Below are 27667 nucleotides of genomic sequence, written 5' to 3' on the forward strand. Positions count from 1 at the left end.
ATTTAAATTAAGAATAAGATGTTTTACCAAGATAAGAAAACAATGAAAAACAATCGGTCAATTTCGATTTTAAAAATGGAATAAAAATAGAACCACAATTCTTTTTAACATAATTGATAGTTGATAAAAAACTAATTGATAATAATAGATTTTCTTAATAACATAATTCGTGTAATAAATGTATAAAACTTCATTTTTAATTCATATTTAAATCGAAATATTCGTTTGCTAATTCATAAAAAAAGATTAATCATTTGTATAAAAATAAGTTCAGAATAACTAATTGATAATTCATTATCGTATTGTTCGTGTATTTAAATGAGATTTTTTTTTAATAAAATTTTAATATTTTATGCACATTATAAAATACTGTTAAGACTATTACTATTATAATAATTATAATCGTCTTTATTACGGTATGAAAATACCTTCTTACTAAAATTTTAAAATGACTGACTGACTGACGTGCAATGTCTAAACCGACGAGTCTAACAGGATTAAAATTTTACTCAGGAATTTCTTATGAGAGGAAGTGAGCACTAAGATTCCATTTTTAATATCTTCTAAGGGTGTTAAGCGGGGGTTAAGTTTATATGGAAATTCGCCATTTCTGATGATAACATGGAAATAAGTATTAAGCTTATGTTAATGAGTTAAAGACAATTGTTAAAGCTTTTTTGATAATTCCTCACATAAGAGGATGAAGCTTAAGATGAGAGTTTGTAATGAAGTTCGTCGTATTTTAAGAGTTGGAATTTATATTTAAACTGTCAATGAGGAACCCCTAAGAGTTTTTTTTTTAAATCATCAATAAAAAGGTCAAATTCTTCTGCAAATTTGTTTGAAATTTCGTCATTTTAAATGTTAGAAACATGGAAATCGTTTTGGCTTCTGTTTATAAAATACCAACGTAACAATGTTTTCCGAAGGCAAATCCCATGGGACACACGGCTAGTTTATAAATTACAGTAAAAATCAGAACCACTAGAAACATTGGTAACAGCAACAAGCTATATAGAACTAGCGATCCCCCCCGACTTCGCACGGGTGCAATGATATTACATCACAGTAGATACTCATAAAATTATCAGTGTTTCTTCACTTAATTGTCGATGTATAAAACGTTCCTTTCAAATCACTCGTTGTATATAAAAAACCGCATCAATATCCGTTGCGTAATTTTAAATATCTAAGTATTTATAGGACAGACAGCGGTAAGCGACTTTGTTTTATAGTATGTAATGATAATTATTATACCATAACTAGCAAAAAATTGTTAAAAATTCCTTTTTTTAAACTAGTGTTCCAATTTCTAAGACAAAAATGTACATTCGTTTTAATATAAATTGACTCACTAAAATGAATACATAAAAATTACAAGTACATACTAAAATCGACGAGCATGGGTGTATTTTATCTCATATTTTGACAAATGTTTGGATAAAGACTTGACAATACTCAGAATAAAGCCAGCAAGTTTCCATAATGATGAATATGACTCTTCTAGTAGCTAATGGTCCGTGTTAGGGACAAGACCTTGCTAATGTCAAGTGGTCCGTAGCCGAAGAGTTATGTGCATAAACGCCTGCTCTGTGATTTATCTCGTTTGAGATTCTGACCGCATACATACATATATATATATGTATGCGGTCAGATATGCGGACATATATATATATATATATATATATATATATTATAGGATTTTAAATTAACATGGTTATTTTTATTATTAAAGTTATTAATTTCGGGATATTTACCATGTTTTTTATTTTTGTTCGGTGGAGCTCGATATTTCGACATTGTCTACGAATGTCTTGTTCACGAGACATTCGTAGACATTTTCATCTTTTAATTTTAATTTATATTATATATTAATTTTAATTTGAATTTATGATTAATATATTTTTTTTGTTACAGATATGAAGATATTTTCCTGAAGGGTTGAAACAGTGAATCTCTATTGAAGTCACGATACCAATATTTACATTTTTATTTCGTGATGTTGACTCCATTAAACATAATTTTTAATTAGTAATGTTTTTTTTTATTTAAACTTCAGAAGATATTATAAAAATAAAAACTTACAGCAAAAGTTTGGTACTCCGATCTAAGAAGACCCAAACCTTTCCAAACAATGAAAATATTTGTACTATGATTTTGTTCAACTTAAATTAAGTATTATAAGCGATGGGCTTAAACAAAATGCATTTTATAATAATTGTTCTATAGGTTTTGTAACTTCGCTTTCTTCATTGATTTATTCAAAGCATTCACAATTGTCAAGAAAACGAATGAATTCAAATATTTCAAAGTCGGCTCTCAAAATGGTGATTAATTAAACCAGCAGTGGGATTCTGCTAGAATCCACTTCGCATCTCACTCGTGAAATTTTGACAACTGACTTACGGTGATACAAATTCATACATCGTGATAAGCGTATCCTATATTCAATATCGTAAATCACATTCGGTATTTCACGCTATTGTTCTACGGTGAGTTTTGACTTTCTACTTATAATTATACTACATACTATTCTTAGTACTTCTATGAAAAGTCACTTCGTATTTTTTCATAAAGTGTCAACATTTTTTTTTTATAAGTAAATAATAATACATATTGGACAACATCACATACATTACTCTGATTCTAAAGTAAGTAGCTATAGCACTTGTGTTATGGAAAATCAGAAGTAACGAAGGTACCACAAACACCCACACCCAAGACAACATAGAAAACTAATGAATTTTCTACATCAACTCGGCCGGGAATCGAACCCGGGACCTCGGAGTAGCGTACCCATGAAAACCGGTTTACACACCACTCGACCACGGAGTTCGTCAAATGTTTTGAATTGATTCGTTTAAACTCGAATCTTATATTAATTATATCAATGTCGCATATCACTTTGTGATTTTCCACGATCGTGTTCAGCAAGATCTTTCGATTTTGTTTTAGTAGTTTTAATAGCTTTATCGATAAAATATTAACAATCACCATTTATGATTATATTAACTACGTAATTGTGTAGATATGTGATACATATGCCTGGTGTTGGAAGAAGGCAACATACTCGTAGATTGTTTTGCTACCCACCAAGTGGCATTCACCTCAAGCTAGCAACAGCCCCACTGCTAGGGCTGTTAAACTTTTTAATAACTTACGTTGTCGAGATGTAGACATATTTTAGGATCCTATTTATACTATATTTAAACAAATTTACATATTCCAAAATATAAAAGAAAAATTTTGTAGTTCCTAAATAGATTTAAGCTTATTTTGTTCATAAATTTTAATTTAATTTTTTTTTACTAAATTTTATTTCATTTGTCCTCGTAGTATGTTTTATTTAAATTAGTAAGAATGTTTAAAAAAAATCTTTAGTAGTTATTGTAGATATAAGCGACTTGGTAATGTAATGCTTATATATTTTCAAATAAAGATTATTATTATTATTATACACATAATGAACATTTAAAATATAGATAGTCAACAACAACAATCTTATCGAAAAAAAAATAACATATTTACGTCTATGTCAAATATATTCTATTAAACTGTTACAGATAAATTGAATCATTACTACCAGTTTCAAATATCCATTTTATTTGAAAGCCTAGTTTTTATTTTTATTTGAAACATTTGTTGGCGGGCCTTCGGGGAAGACCGACGTATGCTATGGCAAACGGCATGACGCTCGCCGGCATTGCTTTTTAGCCCCTTGTGTGTGAGTAGCGGGCGTACTGGATGCTTTGTTGCAGAGTTTATTACATATTTATTTTATTATCGAAGATGTATGTTTCTTCTTACTATTGTTTATAATATATATAACAATTTTGATGACCTCCGTGATCGAGCGGTGTGTACACCAGTTTCTATGAGTTATTCCAAGGTCCCGATTCGATTCCCGGCCGAGTCGATGTAGAAAAAGTTCATTAGTTTTCTATGTTGTCCTGGGTCTATGAGTTTGTAGTACCGTCGCTACTTCGGACTCTCCATAACACAGGTGCTTTGGCTACTTAAATTGGGATCAGAGTAATGTATCTGATGTTGTCTAATATTTATTTATTTATAAACAAACATCTCTCAATACTTATCAATTGTTCACTGCCAGCTATATTTTTACATTAATAACCTATAAATAAAAATAAACAACTAAAACTCCAAATTTTCAAATATAATCGATATTTACTTCTATGTTGAGAAGCTATACAATATTTAAACTATAGAATAGTATAGCTAAACAAAACATATACAGCTAAATTATATAGATACAGTACGAGTAATGCATATTGTCTAGAATGTGCTCGTGAGTTAATGATTTCGTACAGAGCAATCCAGCCACGAAATATGGTAGCATCTGTCTTCACACAACAGAGAGCATTTATATTATGTACTAAACGCTACATAGTTAATTTTCACTATTCATGATGCTCCGCTTGTACGTTTGTACGTTCAGCAACAAAAGCTACGTTATTATGTAAGTAATTAATTATACCTACTTTACAATGTTTCCTATTATTATTATTTACAATTAAAATGTATGGAACAATTTAAGAGGTCATGAATGTGTTACATTTGAAATAGTACTTTCATAAATGCTGTTATTGTAATTGCTTGTTAATTATTATTATTATAAAGACACATGACATATTTTCGCCTTAATGTACCTACTATAAAGTATTTATTGCAACCATAGAAAATATTACATATTAACAAAGAATTGGACTACAAATAAATACAGTACAACTGTTTTTTTTTTTTTTTTAATATAAATGTTCTGAATGCACCTATTGTATAATCACATTAGATGACGTTATTATAAAATAGAAAAGGATTATAATGAGGGCCGTGTTTCCTTTAAGCTAAGCTCTATATGGAGTAGAGATTATTAACATTTAATTTATTAAGTAGATAAACAAGCAAAAGGCTAATGGTTATTATTTTAATCTGTATTTTATTTGTTTTAGAATGTCAGTAGATGTTGCCATTCTAATAAACGAAATAGAACAAAATTTTTGAAACAAAAAACAGAAAATTGAAAAAGCTTTGTTATCTCTAAATATACATTCAGAGATGCAATCAGATACAAGAAGTTAATAATAAAATGATAAAAGTCTAGAATAACAGACAAGGAAAGCGCCCAGCTTATACCGTGTGGAATTTTATGAGCTATCGCGTATGAGGATAAATCACGGATGTGCGTAATATGACGAACGAACGATGTGCCTACCCCAGTTTCATATTTCGTCTAACGCCAGCTCATCGGTTAAATACAAACAAAATAAAGCGTGGAGCACAATGACATGACCAATAACGAATATTGAGCAAATAGAAGCATATAGCAAATTTCTTCGACCGTGAATCGGTTGGAATCATTCATCCAATCCTATAGTAAGAACTATTCAAAAGGAACGATCATGCGTGAATATTGACATTGCCCTTAGAAATACATTCAGGTAAATTTATACCTGAAATACGTTCCTGATTAGAACTTAAGCGAGACCATCGCTTGATTACATGATGATTTATTTCTTATGATAATATGTGCAATGGGTGGAAAAATGTCGTATAAAGGACTTACTACTATATTAAATAAAATATCTATGTTTAGATGTAAGATAATCTTCTCATACTGATCTACATTAATACTATGTTGGCATTGCCAAACGAAGAAGGTGAATTAAAGCCAATAAAAAAATATGATAAATATGTAGTTATCAGTTTATAAGTATGTACTATTTCTCAACCGACTTCAAAAAAGATGAGGTTATCAATTCCTCTATATTTTCCTACTGCCTGTAACTTGTCAATAAAATAAAATATATCTGTGTGCTTTAATGGTATTAAATTATGAGTCAAAACAGGAACATAAATTGATATAATTTATACATGGTCGCACTAAAGCAAAATAAGCAACATTTCAAATTGGTTCTTTCAAACAAAGTTGCATCCGGTACAAAGTAGTGTCACTCGGTAATATCGTTCGCTTAAATTTTCACTGCAGTATGTAAGTACGCTGCTTTAGGTGAAAACGTGAGTGGCGTTTCAATTTTCGACTGATATCAGGTAAATACATAAGCGTTAGAAGAAAGATACGAAAACGTGAGCGTTACGTGCAAGAAATTTTGGAAATTATTAACTTATATTTTCTGAATATCCTTACTCACCATTGTATTACATCTATTTAAGCTAGATTACAAAAACAATGTATTTTTACGAGGAATATATGTTCGCGCTTTATTACACACACTTTTTAAGGTTCTGTACCTAAAGGGTACAACGGAACTTTATTACTAAGACTAGAGAATGATTAGAGAATGAATCTCTAGGCAGACAGACGTCTATCACCAGGCTTTATCCGATGAACCGTTATAGTTAAACACGGCTGAAATTTTCATAGATTATGTACTTCTGTTGCCCCTATAACACCAAATACTAAAAATATATACTTCATTAAATAAATACTTAAGTTGCTCAGTTCCAACTCGCACTTACCCAGGTTTTACATCTATATGTACCCTGTTTCTAAGACCATAATGCGAATATGTTTAACAAACAATAAATTGACTCAAGCTCTATAATATTTCATTATTAACTATATACATTTTTAAGTATATTAAATTTTAATATATGAGTGTTTCTAAACAAAGAGTAGGTTGAAAGAACAGGCTGACCGATAACCCCAAGAGAATAAATACCTTTTCTCATGCAAACATCGATTTTTAGTATTGCGCGTGTTTTGAAATCAAATAAAAGTACCAAGAATAGTTTGTTGCTTATTGAAATCATTGTGTATGGGTTCCCCCATGGGTAGGTATATTATAACTTTGTAATTTTCTACATATTTAAAAAATACGATAAAAATGTATGTTCTTAAAAATTTAGTACCTTGTCAATGTTATTTTTTATTTATTTAAATACTACCAATGTTACCAGCTAATTAATATTTAAAAAAATTAAAAGGCTCTAAAATCATCTGTCATATGTTATATAATTTACTAGTATTATTAGGTGCAACGATTTCATTAAAAATAATATTAATTTGTTGATTGCATGATATCGGCATAGTACGACATAACTTAGATGTAGCATCGGCGAATTCAATAAAACCGATCACTGCCGATTTATACAACCAATAGAGATAGCTCCTCATCGCGCAATTCGACGGTATTCGTGACAAAGCAAGTGCATTTAGGTCATAATTCCCGCAAGTGTCAATTAATATTGAAAATTGAGCGAGAACGACAAGTTGGACGCGTAAGAAAATAATTATTTTTCAAGTTATGATTTTTCCCCACGTGTTATTTGGTAAATAATTTTTTTTTAATTTGCGACAATATGCAATTAAAGGGCAATGAGGATTTTTATTTATATTGAATATCATTTGTTCTTTTCATTGTAAACAAGACGTCAACGTTTAACTTTAACAATCATTTAGTTAATACTTCCTATAAACATTGATAATTTAGTAAGCATTAACTATTCCTTACATTCTTAATGCGCTGTATTTTTTTATATATGATCACTCACTCAGTTATCCATCCTAAAATTTTGTATTTAAGTAATTAGATATGCTTTACTTATTCAGTGTCACTGAAAATATAGCTGAATAATGCAATACTTTTGCCTTTTCGCAAAGGATAATTATAAACTATAGAAACACTTACAAATGTCAGTGCCATATCAAATTGACACCTGACGTTACAATCTAGTTGGTTTTCGACGTTGAACTTTGAGTGAAAATAAACAGCTTATAGTCTAAGTTTAAAAAGCTGTAAATAACGAAGATAATAATAAATTAGTTATTAACATGACTGATATATGCTTAAAGCTATTTATTAAAATTGTTAAGAACGAACGATGAATTAAAACTGATCTAATATTAAAAACCGACTGCAGTGTTTTTTAGTTTACGTGGATATCAAAGCTGTGATTTGGTAAGAATTCAATTCATAATATTTACCTTACTTAACTGTTGCATTAAGTATACCAAAAAGCACCTCTACAATATAATATTTCGTATTTACAATCCAATTCGTATTTTTTAGAAGTATTTTTTCGAAGACAGCTTTTAAAATAGCACTTATTAGAATAAATATTTCCTTATAATACCCGATGTTTCAATAATATAGATATTAAATATTTTTATATTTACTTATGTCTTGTGACTTTGACTCAACTTTAAGTTTAATATTTTTAAGAATTAGTTACAAAATCTAAATTTTAATTTATATTAACAAATTTTTAGTACTTTTAAAAATATCAGCCAAATTTTTCCTCAATTTGTTTGAAAACCCTTCAAAAAAAGTGATAATTGTTTTTGTTTAATTTTTCCCGCAACTGATTCAATATTGAAAACTATCTAATGTATTGCTATGTAAATTGACCTTACTAAAACTTATTTACATAACAACTAACACATGTGGTACACATAATGATTTGATTACAGACTTAGTTGTATAAAATTAATATGAAAATATTTGTAAAAATTTATCTCTTCATTCTCTTGATATATATTTATGTTTTTGAATAATCAATATTTTATTATTATTAGCCAATCAAATGTTACAAAAATCTTTTTTCATGAGATAATATTACTTGTCACAAATATTGTTTAGCAATTATATCATGAATCGTAATTATATCTTCAATTTGTAATATGATATAAAATGATAAAAGTACATGCTGTTTCTAGAAATTTAACTCATAGTAAACCTGTGACTATTTAGTAACCAACAAGTGAAGGATAGAATGTTTCAAAAGGAAACACACTTACTAAGACGACAACATATGTTTCCAAAAAGAATCACAAAACATTCATTGTTATCACAGCTATTGAGTAAATAAATTGGCAACAATTTTGTCTTGTGTTTTCTATAATTTCAAATAAACACTTTCCAAAATCTTATTAAAAATCATACAGGATAATGTACATTAGTTTTTATTTGCCAGTTTCTTGGAACGGTTCTTAAATAATCATGCCTTATAAGTATAGAACAGTAATTTACAATTAGACATCTTAGGAACATAATAATTATTATATTTTGATTAAATTTTTTTTAATGAAAATAAACTTATAGTTTTGTTCAATGTAAACATAAATAGCATAAGCGTAAAATCATCATATCATCATAATACCATTTGCTTAATGTTATGTTTGTAATGAATGATTAATTAATATTATATGATTGTAGGTAGTTGTGAACTGATTTGACAAAATAAATAGTTTAGCTTTGATTCTCAAATATGTTGTATCTTTTAATGGCGACTGTGGAAAATTAATAAATTTTTGTGGAAAATGGCATCGAATATTGCTAATATAGTGTTTCCCGGACGATTTAACCCTAAAACGGACAAGTGGTGTGATTATAAAGAACAATTATTGTGTGCTCTGGATGCCGCGGGTTATGAAGAAACCAACCTTGACAAAGCGCGTTCTTTGTTTTTATCCCAATGCGGGAAGGAGACTTATTCATTAATTGCATCACTATTGGTTCCAAATCGACCAACGAATGTGAACTTTAGCGACATTCTTCGTGTTTTGGATCAGTTTTATGAGCCGGAAGTTAACGAAATTTTACAAGCGGGAAAATTTCATAAACGTCAACAATTACAAAGTGAAAGCGTGCAAGATTTTGTTTCGGCGATAAGTTTACTAGGCGCTAAATGTAATTTTGTGGATTTAAAACGTCAGTTAAGAGACCGGTTAGTGTTGGGTGTGCTTGATGACCGCTTAAGGCGTGAATTATTGAAGATTAAAGATTTAACATATGAGACAGCTGTACAGACGTGTCTTAATCACCAAGCGGCGTTACTTGATTTGTACCCCGATGCTAATGAGACAAAGCAAACTCCGTTCCATGTTACAGAACCCATGGATATTAGTAAAATCAGATCCAATGATTGCCGACACTGTTCGCGTGCACATAAGCCAGGAGAGAAATGTCCATTTATAAAAGCAAGATGTTTTTATTGTAAGAGATTTGGGCATATTGCAGCTGTATGCAATAAACGATCTGGAAAGACGCAGGATATCTCTAATATTGAAAACAGTGGGGAGGAGGCAACATTCAGTGATAGATCTATGATGGGTATATATGTCTGCTCCGAAAATTATCGTCAGGCGATAACAGCAGATGTTATGATTGAAGGTGTTAAAGTGACTATGGAAATTGACTCTGGAGCATCAAGAACTATTATTTCTGAAGATACATACAATAAATTGTGGTCAATTCCTCCTTCACTTAATGCTACTAATATAAAACTTGTAACATGGACTCGTGAACCATTAAAAGTACTCGGTGAAGTAAATGTACATGTGAAGTTGGGTGCTAAGGAAGCTCGATGTGACTTGATAGTGGTTTCGGGCAAAGGGCCTAGTCTCTTAGGTCGGAATTGGTTTCATGGATTAAATATTGAAATTGTTGGACTTTGTTGGTCTGAAGATAAGATAACAAATTTAGTGAATCAATTTCCTGGATTATTTGCTAGTGAATTAGGAGAATATAAGGGACCACTGGTGTCTTTACATGTACGTGCTGATGCTACACCAAAATTTTTAAAAGCCCGAGCTATTCCGTTTCCTTTAAAACAGCAAGTTAATGAAGAATTAAATAAAATGGTGGATCAAGGAATTCTAACTCCTGTAAATTACTCCAATTGGGCTACTCCATTACGCATTGTGAAAAAGGATGATGGGTCACTACGGATTTGTGGTGATTACCGAGCTACAGTTAATGCGGCAATTGATGTAGATTCTTTTCCACTTCCTAAAGCGGTGGAGGCTTTTGTAAAGCTGAGTGGTGGTCGTGTATTCAGTAAACTAGACCTTAAACAAGCTTATACACAATTAAAAGTGGATGATAAGACAGCAATGCTTTTAACTCTGAACACACCTATTGGATTAATGAAAATGAATCGCCTAGCATTTGGTGTAAATGCAGCACCGGCTATATTCCAACGGGTGATGTCTACAGCCTTTGCTGACAAGGAGGGAGTTGCTTGTTTATTAGATGATATAGCAATTATGGGCCGGAATGAAGAAGAGCATGAACAGCGATTGTATGAAGTTTTAGATAAATTGCATGATATGGGTTTTCGATTAAATGTATCAAAATGTATATTTGCAGCTGAAAGTATCACTTTCCTTGGTCATATGATTGATGCTAATGGCTTACACCCGGCACCAGCTAAGGTTAAGGAGATTCGTGAGAAACCAGCACCAACAAATAAAGAAACTTTACGAGCATTTTTAGGCCTGTATAACTTTTATGAAAAGTTTTTACCCGATAAGGCTACACTTTTGGAACCACTGTACCGCTTGCTAGATTCTAAGAGACCTTAGAATTGGGGTGAACCTGAACAAATAGCTTTTGATACGGCTAAGAATCTTCTATCTTCGGAATTGACTTTGGTAGGATATGAGCTGGATAGAGAATTGCTCCTTATTTGTGATTCATCTGATTATGGTTTAGGAGCAATCATTGCACATGTAATGGATGATGGTTCTGAAAGGCCAATTATGATGGCATCGAGAACTCTGCAGAAACATGAAAGACGTTATGGACAAATTGACAAGGAGGCTTTAGCAATAATATTTGGATTGTCAAAGTTTCATGAATATTTAGCGGGTCGTAAATTTTCTATTATAACAGACCATAAGCCTTTGGTTGGTTTGTTTAATCCAGATAAACCAATACCAGAACAGATATCACCTAGAATGTTGCGTTGGTCATTAAAATTAAGCTGTTATCAGTATATTATTAAGTACAGAGCAGGAAAGTTGATTGGTAATGCTGATGCTCTTAGTAGATGGACTGTTCCTACGGCTTCTGTGGAGGAAGCTCCTCTCAAGGATGTTTTATTACTGGATGAGACTCCAGATGGTTGGAACTTAGATGCTAATAAGGTAGCATCGGAGACGAAAAAAGATCCAGTTTTACGGAAGGTTATGTTTAACATGCTACATGGATGGCCACGTTCAAATTCCGATCCTACCTTACAACCATTTTGGCAGCGCAAAGAAGCTCTATCACATAGTAAAGATTGTTTACTGTGGTGCAATAGAGTTGTTATCCCTAAAACCCTCCAGGAGGATGTGTTAAAGTTATTACATGCTCCACATGCAGGAATTGTGCAAACTAAGGCTTATGCTAGAGGATATGTTTGGTGGTATGGAATGGATAAGGAGATAGAGAGATTAGTTTCTGGATGTCATCAGTGTCAAGCGGTAAGAAACAACCCACCAAGGGACCCGCAGACGTGGGTTGTATCTGAAAAGCCATGGAAAAGAGTGCATATAGATTTTGCAGGCCCATTCCAAGGTAAAACTTTTCTATTATTAATTGACAGCTACAGTAAATGGTTGGAAGCAGAGATTGTTACGTCTATGAATAGTACCAGTGTAACAACAATTCTCAGGAAAATATTTGCATCTCAGGGACTTCCTGATGTATTAGTTTCTGATAATGGTAGGACTTTTGTTTCTGAAGAGTTTAATAATTTCCTAAGCAAAAATGGGATACAACATTTGTATTCTCCACCATATCATCCAGCTACCAATGGCCAAATTGAAAGGAGTATACAAAGTTTCAAAAATAAATTGAAGAAATTGTCTGAGTTGGAGATACCATGGAGTGAAAAACTCCCTAGAGTTTTATACTATTTGCGTACAGTACCTTGCACTACTACTAACAAAAGTCCAGCTGAGATGTTAAATGGGCGTAAATACAGAACAGCAGTGTCTAATTTACACCCAGATGCTGTACCAAGTCGTACTGAGTTACAGCTGGATAATGCAGCCCAAACCTCACCAAGAAGAGCTTTCACAGTGGACCAACCGATACTGATTCGTATGTATGGACCAGGTGAGAAATGGAAGAGGGCTGTAGTAGAGATGGTAGAGGGTCCCAGCTCGTATCTGGTGAGGACAGAAGACGGAGTATTACAACGTCGGCATGTTGATCAAATTCTGGCTCGCAGTGTTGAGGCGACTAGACAAAATAACGAGCCTCAAGATAGAACCATGCCTCCTGTATCTTTATCACCTAGATCAAACTCTGACTCACTACAAACAGATGAACCTATTGAAATACCGCCACCAGAATTGTGGCCGGATATAATTGGCATACCAAATACTACAGAATGATAATTAATTAATTTCCAAATTATTTTATTGTTGTAATTGGGCAAATCTTTACATGTAATAAATAACTTAAATGTGTGAGGGGAAGGTATGTTATGTTTGTAATGAATGATTAATTAATATTATATGATTGTAGGTAGTTGTGAACTGATTTGACAAAATAAATAGTTTAGCTTTGATTCTCAAATATGTTGTATCTTTTACTTAAAATAAATAAACTAATTAATCTTGGTTTAACCATAAAATTTCTAAGAACATCATTGCAAATAAACATGTAAAATGCTGTTGATACATGTTGGCATGCCATAAAATTCCTTGGTTATTTTTTATTAATTAATTGTCAACTATTTTTTTTTTATAGAATAGGTTGGCGGACAAGCATAAGGGCCACCTGATGGTAATTGGTCACCATCACCCATAGACAATGACACTGTAAGAAATATTAACTATTTATTACATCATCAATGCGTCACCATCATTGGAAACTGAGATGCTATGTCCCTTGTGCCTGCAGTTACTGGCTCGCTCACCATTCAAACCGGAACACAACAATACTGTGTACTGTTGTTTAGCCATAGAATATCTGATGAGTGGGTGGTACCTACCCAGGCGGGCTTGCAGAAAGCCCTACCACCTAATTTTTTTTTATATATTGTCAAGTAGTTTTTTTTTATGATTTTGGTATTCAGACTCATATAGGCCACCTAATGGTACGGAATCACATTTGCCTATCAGCATTGGTACTGTAAAAAATATTTAACAGTCCTTAACTTGCCAATGCACTCTATAAAGCTCTCATTAATCACTCAACTTTTCAAACCAGAACAATACACGACTAAGTATTTATGTTTGGAAGTAGAGTAGAATAGATGAGTGAGTGCCGGGTGGTATGTATGCAGACAGATTTGAACATAGGCCTACCTACAATCATGTTGTCTAATTCTCATATGTTTTATGCCTTGGTCCCCATATAGGTTACAGCATACCTTCATATTAAATTCCTTAATTCTTGATTTAGCGGTTTAATCATAATAAGGTGGTCAGACAATAAGAGTTATAAATGGATATTTTGAAAATCATTCAGTTAATGAAATATCATTCAACATAATTTAAAAAAAAAGTAAAGCTCATTTGACTTTACCGAGGAGAACTCTAAAAGATATTTTTATCATTGTTATTCATCGACATGTGTTGAGTTAGATTAAAAGTGGGTAAACATATCAATGAATAGAAATGTAAGTTGATAATTGAGGTGAGGTCGAATGCGCATTTATCCTTTTTACTTTTTAGTGCATATTAATTTGTTTTGAAATAGTGTTCTGTTTCAAGTCGGTTTATTTTGTTGTTAAATTTTTGTTTATTATCGGCATTTTCTATTTAACTCTTCACACAGAAACCACTAAAGTGATTTAAATGAACTTTGGAGATAGTTTGAACATAGGCTACATTGTTTTAATTAACCCTTCGGGGGTAAAATGTGGAGTAACGATTTGTATGCATTGTATGTATTGGTGGTCGGTTTATAAATTTTGCGCGGGTTAATCCGCAGGTTTAACTGGTAAGATAATAAAAAAAATGTTACAAAAGCATTACCAAATACTCCTGGTTCCGGTTATTTAGACAACCCCCGAAAACAATTTTAAACATTGTTTGCGTAAGCAAAATGCTCAAAGTGTAATTTTCACGTTTCGCTTTCTCACGGGCTAAAGAAATATACCATAAAATCATACTAAAGAGAATGTTTCCTTTCAAGGAAAGTATACGCAAGTAAAAAAAACTGATTGATCTTTTACGTATGAAATTCTAAACAGCTTGCCAAAAATACGCAGTCAAGGCTAAGGCACCTATGTGTTTTGCAATTTTTGCAATACAATTATACTATATTATAACTACCTAATCGTGCATTGCTAATAAAACTAAGGTATTAAAAATATACACGAAAAATACAATTCATGCAAGTCAGTTGAATAGTGAACGCGTAACAAATCAGGCGTTTTGTTAAAAACCCAATTATACATTATGTCGTTTGGTGTGACAGTTCCTGTAACTTTAATGACATTGATTTAATAACTCATTGTGGTGAGTATGAAATTAAGTTTATTTACTAGTTATTTATAGTTTTAAAGAAAATAATAAAAAACAAACGCATTCTTATAAAGTTTTAATGCATATTACTTCTATTCATCAAAGTGTGGATTTAAGTCCATTTGTGTGTAACGGGTGCATGCGTGCGGCTTGTGTTCGTTCGTGCGTAAATTCTATGAAAAGTAAGATATAAAGATTACTTACACAAGGATATTAAAAATCAATTTATTTAAGAGTTTGTAGTAAATTAAAATACATTTATAATGCATTATATTTATACATTTTTTCAATTTTCATTCGGGCATAGGATCCGGTATATTCTAGATCTCTAGAACTATTATGTAGGTAATATAAATAAAACTGTCAAATGACTAATTGTTCGATTTCCATACAATGACTACTAAACTAAATACGATTAAATTTTCTGGATTAATAGAGAATGTTGTTTATGTTTAAAGATACGAGATAATATGTATAGTTAAGTGCGAACTATTTTATCTCGTTACAATTATGAATTCTGATATAAATAGAAAAAAACTGGTTATTTATTTCCAATTGATATTTAGTGAAGATTTCGTTATAAAATACGCCGCTTTTAGTTTTTCAGCACAATTTGTCCAATTTTCTTCACCAAGGCGTTATTTAAATGTAATTATATGTAAATTTATTAATTAAGATATAAAATAATAGTTATATAACCGGCAACGTAAACTTGAATTAACAGATAAGTAGTACAATAACCTTTTAATGAAAAACCGAGTGGTTTTTCACTTTTTAGTACCTCGTTTAATGTTAGATATGTAAGGAGAATAGATGAAAGATATATTGGAGACTTAAAATTTATTCTGCCGTTTTTTAAACTTTTTAATTTACAATATTAAACAAGCAACATCAAAGAAACTTAACAGTTTTTGTTTTGAGGAACACTTAAAGGGTAAGATTCGTAAAGATATACCAACATTGCCTTTTACTTAATATAATTTCGGTATTAGATTTCTCTCGTGTGAGCAATCACATCACAAGTTACATATTATATAGTACGAACTTATTCGTGCTTTTTACGGTTATTTATCATAGATTTTTGTAATTTTCTTATGCCTTGGATTTTGTTCGATACACTAAAGAAACATGAATATGTCGTATAAAATACTGCCCCTTACGTATCCTGTAAACAGTATAAAAGAATGTTAAAGTATGCTTCAATCCTTTTCGTCTTCAATCAGCAGGGAAATAATTACAGATATAAAAATATATTACTAAATTATATGACAAAAATCCTGTTTCTTTTTTATAAATTATGAAAAACACTGCCTCATTTGAAGAAAAAATATATAAGGCGTTTAAAAGAGATTAAATCAACCAATCAGTCAAACCGTTTCCGAGGAATCGTTTTGAGGTTTCTACTTTACAAAAATATATTATTAAAGCTAAATTTACATGTAGCTAGTAAATAAATTTCTAAGGCTGATATTTATTGGAGATAAAATCATAGGAATATTCTCAGATATTCTCTTTTTGGCTCATGTGTAGACAGTAATGTATTAATGGCTAAGTCATTTAAGACATATCTTGCCCCAAATTAATTGTATTCAACACATAGTAATTATATGGTTATAACCACTTTATCGCTAGGTAAGACGTTGGAGCTATGGATCTACGCTTAAACCTCATTGAGAATTAATGTTCATGACTGTTTAAGACATTGTCTGGCCATGAGCCAGTAAAGTTATACGCTAAGCCAAGATTAGTGCCTAGGTATCCCATATTAGTGTGAAGGACGAGAATTAATTATGGAATAATTGCTGCATAAGCTATAAGGCTATCTTATCTAGACATCCGCAAATTACATACGTACGAATATGATCTGCGTACAACGGGATATACCTGTCCATCATTTAATCGCTACTCACCTAGTTCCACGAGTAACCCTACAAAAGTCCATTAATCCTATGTACGTAAGAACCACAATGATTCTCCACGACTTTGAAATGCTGCAATGAATAACCATTTATTCTTTGTACAAAGAATAATGTGACAATTGTATTGACAATAATTGATGACTGCCTAGCGTAGTCAGTGAATTGGTTTCCTGTAATATAAGCTCCTCTAATCATCGTTCGTCCAATCAGGGATGATTGAAATGTCAATTTGCTTTCAAATGACAACTTGTATTGAGAACAATCGATCCACAAAATTGAATGAAGTTGGTCATTTTTGACAAAATTGGTATGACAAATTTTATCATTTCAACGCGAAAATTTATTGAAGGCATAAAATAAAATCGAGTATTATTAATTGTTCTTTGATACGTGAAAGTAAAGTTAGTATATAATCTTAAAATAAGTTGTATTCAATTGAAAATCACATACATATATAATAGCAGTCTTTATTCGTAAACATGGCTTTAGCTTCCACTGTGCATAATATAATGCCACTTATAAAATGTCACAGTATATTGAATTTTTATAAAAATCTTGATAAAAGCTAAAAAATAATTTTGTTGTTCATCTAAAGCTAAGAGTCCCTCCCGATAGCGTTGACGGATCGAGGATCGGACAGGAGGGGATTGATGACCGGAGTACGTGCTGTACCGTTCGACGCCTGCGTGATGAATCGTTGACTTGTAATCGTTGGACTAACACGGATACCGTAATTTGTTAGAGAAAAAGTCAAGTCCAACCCTTGCAGATGTGCACCATCATCGTCCTTGACAGGATCGACATCTCATATAGGCTCAATAAAAGCCATTTTCTCATTTTTTGAAAACATTAAATCTACTTCCTCTACCCATTACCTCTCCTCTTATTTTATGAAAAACATTGTAAATTTTTCCCCGTCGTGCACAACGTATATTGGAAGATACATAATCATAAATAAAAATAAAATAATGAAATTTGTTGTGCTTGTTCGAATCCGTAATCTTCAGTAACGATTAAATCTTATTCATTCGCGAAAGCGCGCCCTTACTTTTTAAATTAATATCGATGTTCATTGTCATGAGTGAGCTTACATGTTATCTTAGTATGTGTACCTGCAAACAAACGGCATTTTTTAAGGAAATGTTATATGTTAAATTTATTTTATTAATTTATTTTTTTTATCGTCTAATTTTTAAGGAAACCAAACTTAAAATTTATCCAATGAACCTATTCGATTTTGATCATAAAAATGTGCTGGTTTACAAGTAATACACAAAACTTCCTATTAAAAAAAAATCCGTTACTTTACAAATAAACCATTTCTTAATATAAGACCAATAACAAAACGTTTTCCATGATTAACATCTTAACTTTATTCTTTTATAATGGTTCTGCTTATCGCTCGCTGCATAAATATTAAAGTTGTAACAAACGGTAAAAAATGAGAGAATTCCTTCGTATTAACGACTAATACGTGTCAAGCTTGCACTTGGCGCGTAACAAATCGAAGCCTCGTAATCGACGGGCGCGCGTTCCCAGCAATTTGTTAGAGAATATATATTTTTTGTTCACCACTTATTTGTTACTGAAGCTTATTAGTAGAATTAATTGGATATTTCTCTCTCGATTTTCCATAGAAAATTGGCACTTGATAACTCTTTCTTCAGCAACAGAAATTAGTTATTAAAATAGTTCCTGTTTCCCATCCTTGTTTATTTTAACTATCAGCAATAATTTTTATATAATAATTGAATTTTCGATGAAAGTGAATTATGAAGGGTAATATTTCCGTATTGAGCATTCCTGAAGCATAAATTATGTGTTCTCATTAAGTTTTTTTTATCGTTTTAAATAAACACTATATAAAAATGAAAGTCTTTGGTAGTATCGTGGCTAACTTAAACTCCTGAAGATCCAGAGAACCTGGGTTCCAGCCATTAGTTTATCAGATTTTTTTTTACAAAGAATGGTCATTATGAACTCTATCCATTTAAAAAACCTATGTTTTTGCGAACACTACATTACTCTGGACCATAGTAATATCTCCAACAACGTAACTTAATAAAATTAATCTATATATTTATAAAAAACGATCCTTGATCCCTATTAGCCTCGGTCTATCAAGAAAATAGTACCGTCAACAGGTTAGGTGCAGTAAACAGGAATTTTCAGAAACATAAGAGCGTTTATGCCATATTAGCTTTTTACTTGGTTATCCGACAAGAACAGTAAGCCAATACAAAATTGCCCCGTGTGAAGGCGGGGCTCGTCGCTAGTATCTGAGTATATGCACAGCATATAATCATGTGCACATGTTATCAAATTGATCTGATAGCGATTTGAGCTTCCAACCCTGTCATCTTCTCATTTAACTTATTTAATATTTACATAAATTTATTATTAAAGCACATTCACAGTTACCTCTTTAAAACATAAACGAACATCATTTACGAGTGAAAACATTCATGCGAAGATTAAAAACATTATCTTTTGTTCATTACGTTTTTGATAATATGATAAAATAAATGTGCTTTACGTGATTGTGAAAACTAGCTAATAACCTCAAACAGTTACAGTGTGTTGTAAAAACCTTCACTTTCACCCGATAATACCGCAGATAAACATAAAAGCATAATACATGCAATGTTTTATTTATACTGGGTATCAGATAAAATTATCCCTAATAAAATGTATCCTCAAAACTGTTTGCAAAAACTCGTTAAAATCGGTCAGTAGTAATTAATATAAAATCTGATACTAGGTAGTAGAGTCTATGCAATCCCATCTGGGTAGCTACCATCCATTCATCGAATATTTTACCACCAGTAATGAATTGTATTTTTGTGTTCCATTTTCAGGAGTAGAGGGTTAGAACGTTATACGCCACCAATGTATAGGCAGTGGTGACCATTTACCATCAGATATCCTATTAATCAGTACGCTAACCCATGCCAAAAATAACTAACACAAAATAATATTGAAAAAAACATTCGTCTTTATAAATTACAAAAATAATGCAAAACTTACGAATCTTTAAAAAGGTCAGAAACAACGCAGCCGTTAAAAACAGAAAAATGAATGTTGCCAGACATTATTTTTTCGACTATTTAACCGAAATTGTACCTGATGTGATATATCGGAATAAACGGGATTCTATATTTAAATCTATCCAATTTTCAATCGACGGAAAATATTTATTAAAATAGATAAGTGAATTGAATTTTAGATAAAATCTCAATACTAAACACTACCTATCAAATAAAGATTGACAGGCGATTAAATTATATCAGTCCTTGGACGATGATGAGTAGCTCACGAATTTATTCATTTAATTAGAATTACGCAAACGTGTCGTTATCTAGCATTATAACGCTTAGGTCATAGATATCGCAAATTTATTCCCATTATTATTAGATTGTTATATAAACAATAATGCTTGTTCGTGTTAAGGAAGACTTGCAACACTACTATTTTTCTTAATTCTTCATTCGAACTTCAAATCGTAAGGCTTTTAAAAGTGATGCAAACAATAGACATACCAAAGAAACAATGCCCTACGATAATGTCATTGTAGAATCAATGTAATTTCAATTAATTGTTTCAGTACCAAATCGAAATTCAGTCCAATTGAGAATTGAACTTTGATAAGCTCGGTATCAAAACAAACTAATCAGGAAACCGAAGATGCCATAACTCGCTAAATAGTTAGATTCAGGAATATAAAATGTATATTTCGCTTTCAAATTTTGTCCAAACGAAATAGATGCCAATGGTTTAATTCGGTTATAAATTCTAATAAGATAATGCTGAGTGGTTAAATAGTAAATAAGTACATCCGGTCTATTACATCATCATTTTGTTAACCACAAAATTACATGTACATTTACTAGATAACATGTTGTATTGGCCACATGCAATTGCTTTAGCCCTGTATTGTGGACTAACTGACAATTCAGCAAACACAGAGTTAATGAAAATCCTCAATCCAATAGTGCATAATTGGCCCGGCAACCTGCCTGGCGGAACAAAGAGCCGTGCGACATTGTCTGCTATAGGCTTATTAGCTCGATGTACCATCAGAGTTAACAAAGCGAAACGCAATGTTATATAGCCAGTTCGCTGATCAGTACCGCAATGATAAAAATACTGGCGTTCTGTTAATTTTTGCTGACTATTTTCTTTCTTAAAGGGGCTATTGACGGTAATTGATTCGAACCCTTCGAATCCCTCTCCACGAATCCTCCTTGTGACACACCGTTAAACGGAAAAATAATACTTTCTATTTTACTAGAGTTCTAATAATTGAAAGTTTCTTAAAATGTTGGTATCTTTAGTAACAATCGTCTCACAAATATTGTATTTCGTGTACAACCCGATGTATCGTTTTAAAGGGACCGACTCTATCTAAAATATAGTAATAAAACGGAAATAGAAGATACTATCGTCCACACAACCCTTTGTGCCCGTTCATTATTCCCTTCACGTTTGCAAATGGAGAACTTTGCGTACTGTTGAACACGGAATGTTACTCAAACAATAATACCTATAAGATCATCACTTATTTTATCGCCGTTACGTAAGAACTACTTTCGACCTTTTGTTATTCGCTAGCTGTGCTTAGAATTGGAATATTTATTGAGAAATGGTAAGTGTATAACACAAAGGGTCTTAAATTAAATTAACCCCCGATATTCCCTACCGAGAAGCTTTGTAGGTTATTAAGGAAAAGGCTTACATCCGTCGCCTTCACTGACGCCCTTTCAAGTCCATATTGGCTCAAATCATGAATCCTTTATTAACTAAATTATATAGAAGACAATTATATGATCTATATAATGGGTACTGCTAAAAATATCCTACACTAGAATGGGATAGAAAATCATCTAAAGAAAAATAGGTAAATATTGAAAAGTACTACAGCATTGAACATTATTGGATCTAAAGATTTTTCTTTAATTCAAATTGAATTAAGTATATGTGCCTTAAAAAGATATAAGTTATTCTACAACTTTCTATTTGTAGAGTTAATAGAATTTCCTACCTTACATGTTCAAGCATTCCAACATTCATTAAATTTAAAAAGTTTCTTTGTATGTACACATACTAACTACTACTGTATAAATTAAGAGTAACTTCGAAAGTTATTTCCTCCCACTTGCTCATATAATATGAAATTTATCAAATATATCGCACACAAAGAAATTTGGCTCATTTCTTTGTCGCACCGCAAAAAATGGAGTTCTTTACCAGAACACGTGTTCCCTTCTTCTAATCGGGGCTCCTTCAAACGGGAAGTGTAGAGGCATTTTCGGTCCAGCATAGCGAGCATGACCAGTGCAGTTTATTGTTCCTAACTATCTACTGGTCATCTTCGCGTTTGGACTCCACTACCACGTACCATCAGGTGGTATGGAAAAAATTGCGTACCTGAAAAATTATTAAAATTGATATTTAACATATAGAGACATAAACCAACTAATTTGAAGTCATTCAAATTAATGGGAACTGTTTGTTCGATGTTGTTGTCCGTCGACAATTATGGTACCATCAAGTAAAAACTGCGTTCTTATTTCAAAAAGATAATCTTTACTATATAAAGCGTGATCTTATATGATTTCGTCTTTTCATTTAAGTATAATAAATAAATAAACCACCAAAGTACCATAAAAATCATGAAAGTAAACGTAAATACATGAAAAACATGTTAAATTTTAGTAAACGTTCGTTGTCACACAGGATATCGATATTTTATTTTAATTTGTAAATTTCAGCAAAGTTGTGTTCCTTACCGGTTCTTATCTGTAGAGCAGAACCAAATTTATACCTATAGTGACTAATGTTGAACTAATATCTCATGTTAAATGTAGTTTTAAGTTATTTACTTAATGAAATAATTTAATTTTTCTTTTAACAGGTAAATAATAATAATGTCTTCGCCATCAAAGAAACGTTTCAAGAAGCAAACCTGGTGTTCTAGATTAATGTATAAAAGATTGCCCATTGCACAATGGTTTCCCGAATACAATTCGGAAAAAGCTTTAGCAGACTTTATAGCTGGTGTTACAGTTGGGCTTACTGTTATCCCGCAGGCGCTGGCTTACGCCACACTAGCTGGACTGCCGCCTCAGGTAAGTGAAATGAGTTCCATTACGTTATTATAATATGTTCTTTACTTTTACAAAGCATTCAGATATGTGACGCAAAATCTCGTCAAAATTCTAAGTTTCACCTGCACTACCTTGAGGTCCGAAAATCCACAACAACGCGATTTCTTAGACATTTTCTGCCTCGCACAACCACTTTGTGGAACCAGCTTTCGCCGGCGGTTTTTCCGAACCGATACGACATGGGAAACTTCAAGAAAAGAGCGTACACCTTTCTTTAAGGCCGGCAACGCACCTGCAAGCCCCCTGGTATTGCAGATGTCCATGGGCGGTGGTAGTCACTTTCCATCAGGTGAGCCTCCTGCTCGTTTGCCACCTATTCCATAAAAAAAAAATCAGTAACCTAGCTACATAGTATCTACTTAAACGTTACCATGAAAAAATGTCTACTGAAAAGAACACGTGCTGATTTCAATATGGGATATAGTTTTGTTTTACTATAGTGGATTTCTGTACTTGTGTGTCAAGTCGTAAAAGTGAAACCCTTAATTCAGTTCGTTCGTCCCGCAGCTTTCTTTTCCCTAGAGTTTACAACCTATCACGATGAAATTTCTCAGACAGATGTGTCTTGAGAATCGAAAACAGCCGTAGGAGAAAAAATATTTACGACCGTCCATTAAATCGATAAAAAAGATTTCCCCTCGGAAAAATTATTGTACAACATAAAATTGATATAAATGTAATAAAATGTGGAACTTAAACTGACATAGATAACAATTATTGGTGATATACTTATTTACAATATAGTAATATTAACAACAAATGTTTGTAGTACTTTACTTGGCTGTTTGACCTCATGTTTGGTTAGTACCAATAAAAAAACTAAAAATAAAAAGTATTTATGGCAATTCGGAAGCCTTTGCCACTTGAGTGTGGAGATTAAAAAAACCTAAATTACGTACCGTACAATCTAGTATCTGAGATCGAAAAGTTGAATAAATGCATAATATAGTAAACGGTTGATATAAATATTTCTTCTAAGAAACCGCGGTCTTAGCCATAAATCAAGCTCTTTACGGCTCGTTGTGATACTCATCATACAATGGCCCTTGTCGTCTTCTCATAAATTCTCTTGATTTTACCCCAAAACACTTCCTTATTTTACTATTTAATTATTTTTCATATGTATATTCATTGAAATGATGACTTGCAAAACTTTGAATATTCTTATTTACTTTAAGCGATTTAAAGGAATCAATCAAAGATTTTTTAATAATTCCATTTCGAATAGTTTAAATTGAGAAATATTTATAACCTTACAAGCAAGGTTTCATTAAAAGGAGTAAGTACAAATTTATTTGAAATCGGTGTCTAGCTCTTGGAAAATTGAAAACATTAGTAGATAATCATGATGTGATTGATAGATTTCCAAATCGGTGTTTCGAGTGATTTTTAAAAATACAATATACAAAACAGCATGGCATGTTTATTGTCGAAGTGATAATATTATTGTTGGTTTAACGTAAACAATAACTTTGGTCTGAATTTAATTAATAAAGGTTATTGCTTCAATTATTATTTTTTATATTATTATATCGGTCTCATTAACCTATGATTGTACTCTTAATTTGTTTACTATATTTAAAACATTACAAGATACTGTGATTAATATTGACTTATACGACTATTCACTTGCTAATTCTTTTTCATAATGATTCACTAATATTCTCTAATTCATCTGATCTCATACATACTTTTAGGATTATAAAATAAATTTAACCTGTAACCTGTAAATTTCCCACAGCTGGGCAAAATCCTTCTCTCCTTTTAAGGAGAAGGTTAAAAGCATATTCCACCACGGGATCCCCAGGGCGAGATGGTGGATTACCATGTGGCAGAATATCGTTCAAACTAGACATACATATTATATACAGGTTTCCTCACGATATTTTCCTCACTGCCTTTCGTGGTCAGAACCACTGGGCCATCTCAACAGAACTTGGAATGCACTTTTACTGGAGATGAACCACAATATAATAAGAAATCTAAAATGCTATATTAACTTAGCAACATAGTGTTTTCCTAGTATAATTCGTTTCTTTATAAAAACACAAGTATCACTAAAACTACAACTGCAGGAAATAACGTGACGCGACCTGCATATGTCTTACACATTCTGCTGTATTCAAATCTAGAGCATCTTTGTGGATATACCCCAACCATTTGTTTCCTTAACAGAAGCCTAGACCTTTTGCAAGCAATGGCATATTTACGAGCTTTACGTATTCTTACTTATAAATATTACAAAAGACTAACTATTTGTTTATATCTGTAGTACTTGATCACTAATGTAATTGAATTAAAGTTCATTAAGCATCATTGAAGTAAACGATGCTTCATTGGCGCCGTACACAATCGTTTATAGAAACACAGCTGGGCTTATTTTATTTCAAACGATCTCATTACATTGCTTATCTGAAATTTTGACAACAATACAACCAAATTTAAAACCGTATTTTAATTGCTCTTATTTGCTTGTGAAACTATACTCTTTTTCGTATTCCCGCTGTCATTCTGCATTTTATCTCAAAAAAAATTATTAAAATTTATAAATCTATTTACAGCTAGTACTTATTGCCTAAATGCATATACGTGTGTATTCACGGCACATAATTAAAGAAATATATATTTTTTTACAATTTAGGCTTTCTGTCTGTTTGTTCTGGTACGGCTGGACCAACAATATAATAATAACTGTTTTCTTAAATTCAATCGCGCACAAAGTCACAGCATAACTATTTGCTAAATATGTCTATTACTCTACCATTCAAAAGTATTGCAGTATAGTAATAAATCATAGTAATGTTCTCATTTGAAGCGTGTTTAGCCAGTTATTAATTACAGGCATAAAATATATCATTTCTTAGATCACGTGGTTAGCAGCGCATTGACTCTGTAAAAAGAGGTTTATGTAACAGTGCAAGTGTCTATGGGTGAAGGGAGAAAGTTTTCAAAGCCATTTGTAGTCCATTATTACTTTTATCACTAGATATAATTTACTTTATAGATTCCAAACTTCTTGAACAGCTGTAAAAATAGTGTTGTTAGATTTTCAATGAATTACAAATTGTATAGCAACACTTAAATAAAATGAATTTGAATCGTTCATTTTTAGCGCATAATAAACAGTTGTGAATTTATTTTTATAATAGGAATAATTGCCTCTATTCGTATTTAATGTCTCGTTTACTATTATTTTATGCGTTTGTTTATCAATGTTTAATATAAACAATTTATATTCATATTAAAAGTGATCATTAACGAATGATTCATGAAGTTGGCAAAAGTGATCGCTGCTGAAATTACCACTCATTTTATTGAAATGAAGAGAAATGAATATGTTTTATGAGACCGATATTTTGCGCTATTTTGCGTTTGTCCTACCAATTAACAGTTATGAGTGTGGACATTACAATTAACGAATTATTTATTATTGAAATATCCGCACTGTGGGTAATGAAAAACGCATATTAATCTGATAGTAATTATGCTGATATCATGGTTGATCAAAAGATGACAAATATTTTACAATGTAATACGACCATTTAAAATACGTTTTTAATACATTTATATTTAACTCTATGTATCTATCGGAATCATTGCGTAATATTCACCATCGTAAGACGTCTGATGAACATGAATTTGACACGCGTCATAGCGGTTCAAGATTTAGTGCCTTTTAATCATTTTCGGCTAATACTCGTACTAATACAAATTCAAAATTAAAAGACTAGTACTACTAAGTATTGTTTATTGTCCATACCAAGAAGGACCAAAAATAAATAAACCGTAGACTGACGTAATATGTATGTCACGCTAATAGCTCAGCTATATTATGCACTACTAACAGCCTTTAATTAATATATCATGTATCTACCTACTTTAATTTAACTGCCAAATTTGCGATAACAGATTTCTCGACGTTCAAAATATTTCGCAAATCAATAATCAATATTATAGTTTATACAACCTCTCGACCAATGATGTCACGTGATTTCGATGTCAAATGCTGTTTATTGGGCCTTTGTCCTCTTGTAGAAATACGTACAATAGACCATACGAATCTGCTATGGCTGAATTTTATTATCTGGATTTTCTCATTCTCTATATGTTTTAGTTTTGACAAGATTATTTTGTTTCAGTACGGTCTCTACTCATCGTTTATGGGATGTTTTGTCTACTTAATTCTTGGTTCGTGCAAAGATATAACCTTAGGTCCAACTGCCCTGCTAGCCCTCATGACGTACGAACAAATACAAGGACGAAACATTGATTATGCAATATTATTGTGCTTCCTAACTGGTGTTGTTCAACTCATCATGGGAATATTGCACTTGGGTATGTACAATAGATTT

At 31.8% G+C, this 27667-nt stretch overlaps 3 protein-coding genes across 4 annotated transcripts in view; all 3 read left to right on the forward strand.

The window, feature by feature from the left end:
• The first annotated feature begins 7668 nt into the window (after positions 1 to 7668).
• Positions 7669 to 27667, forward strand: part of LOC124529639 (sodium-independent sulfate anion transporter) — a 41410-nt gene continuing 21411 nt past the window's right edge. Inside the window, exons 1-3 of one of the 2 annotated variants that reach the window (XM_047103460.1) lie at positions 7669 to 7937; positions 23063 to 23276; positions 27455 to 27650. In XM_047103460.1, coding sequence (XP_046959416.1) covers positions 23076 to 23276; positions 27455 to 27650 — 397 coding nt within the window. In that variant the 5' untranslated portion in view covers positions 7669 to 7937; positions 23063 to 23075. Of the gene's footprint in view, positions 7938 to 15076; positions 15224 to 23062; positions 23277 to 27454; positions 27651 to 27667 lie in introns of those variants that run through there. The other variant, XM_047103461.1, reaches the window with a different exon arrangement.
• Positions 9299 to 11344, forward strand: LOC124529801 (uncharacterized protein K02A2.6-like). The gene has a single exon (XM_047103715.1). The coding sequence runs from the start codon at positions 9299 to 9301 to the stop codon at positions 11342 to 11344; it is 2046 nt and encodes a 681-aa protein (XP_046959671.1).
• Positions 11495 to 13147, forward strand: LOC124529802 (uncharacterized protein K02A2.6-like). Its single transcript, XM_047103717.1, has one exon. It carries the CDS (start codon positions 11495 to 11497, stop codon positions 13145 to 13147), a length of 1653 nt encoding a protein of 550 aa, XP_046959673.1.

This window comes from Vanessa cardui, chromosome 5 (assembly GCF_905220365.1).
Source record: "Vanessa cardui chromosome 5, ilVanCard2.1, whole genome shotgun sequence".
Lineage (NCBI taxonomy): Eukaryota > Metazoa > Arthropoda > Insecta > Lepidoptera > Nymphalidae > Vanessa > Vanessa cardui.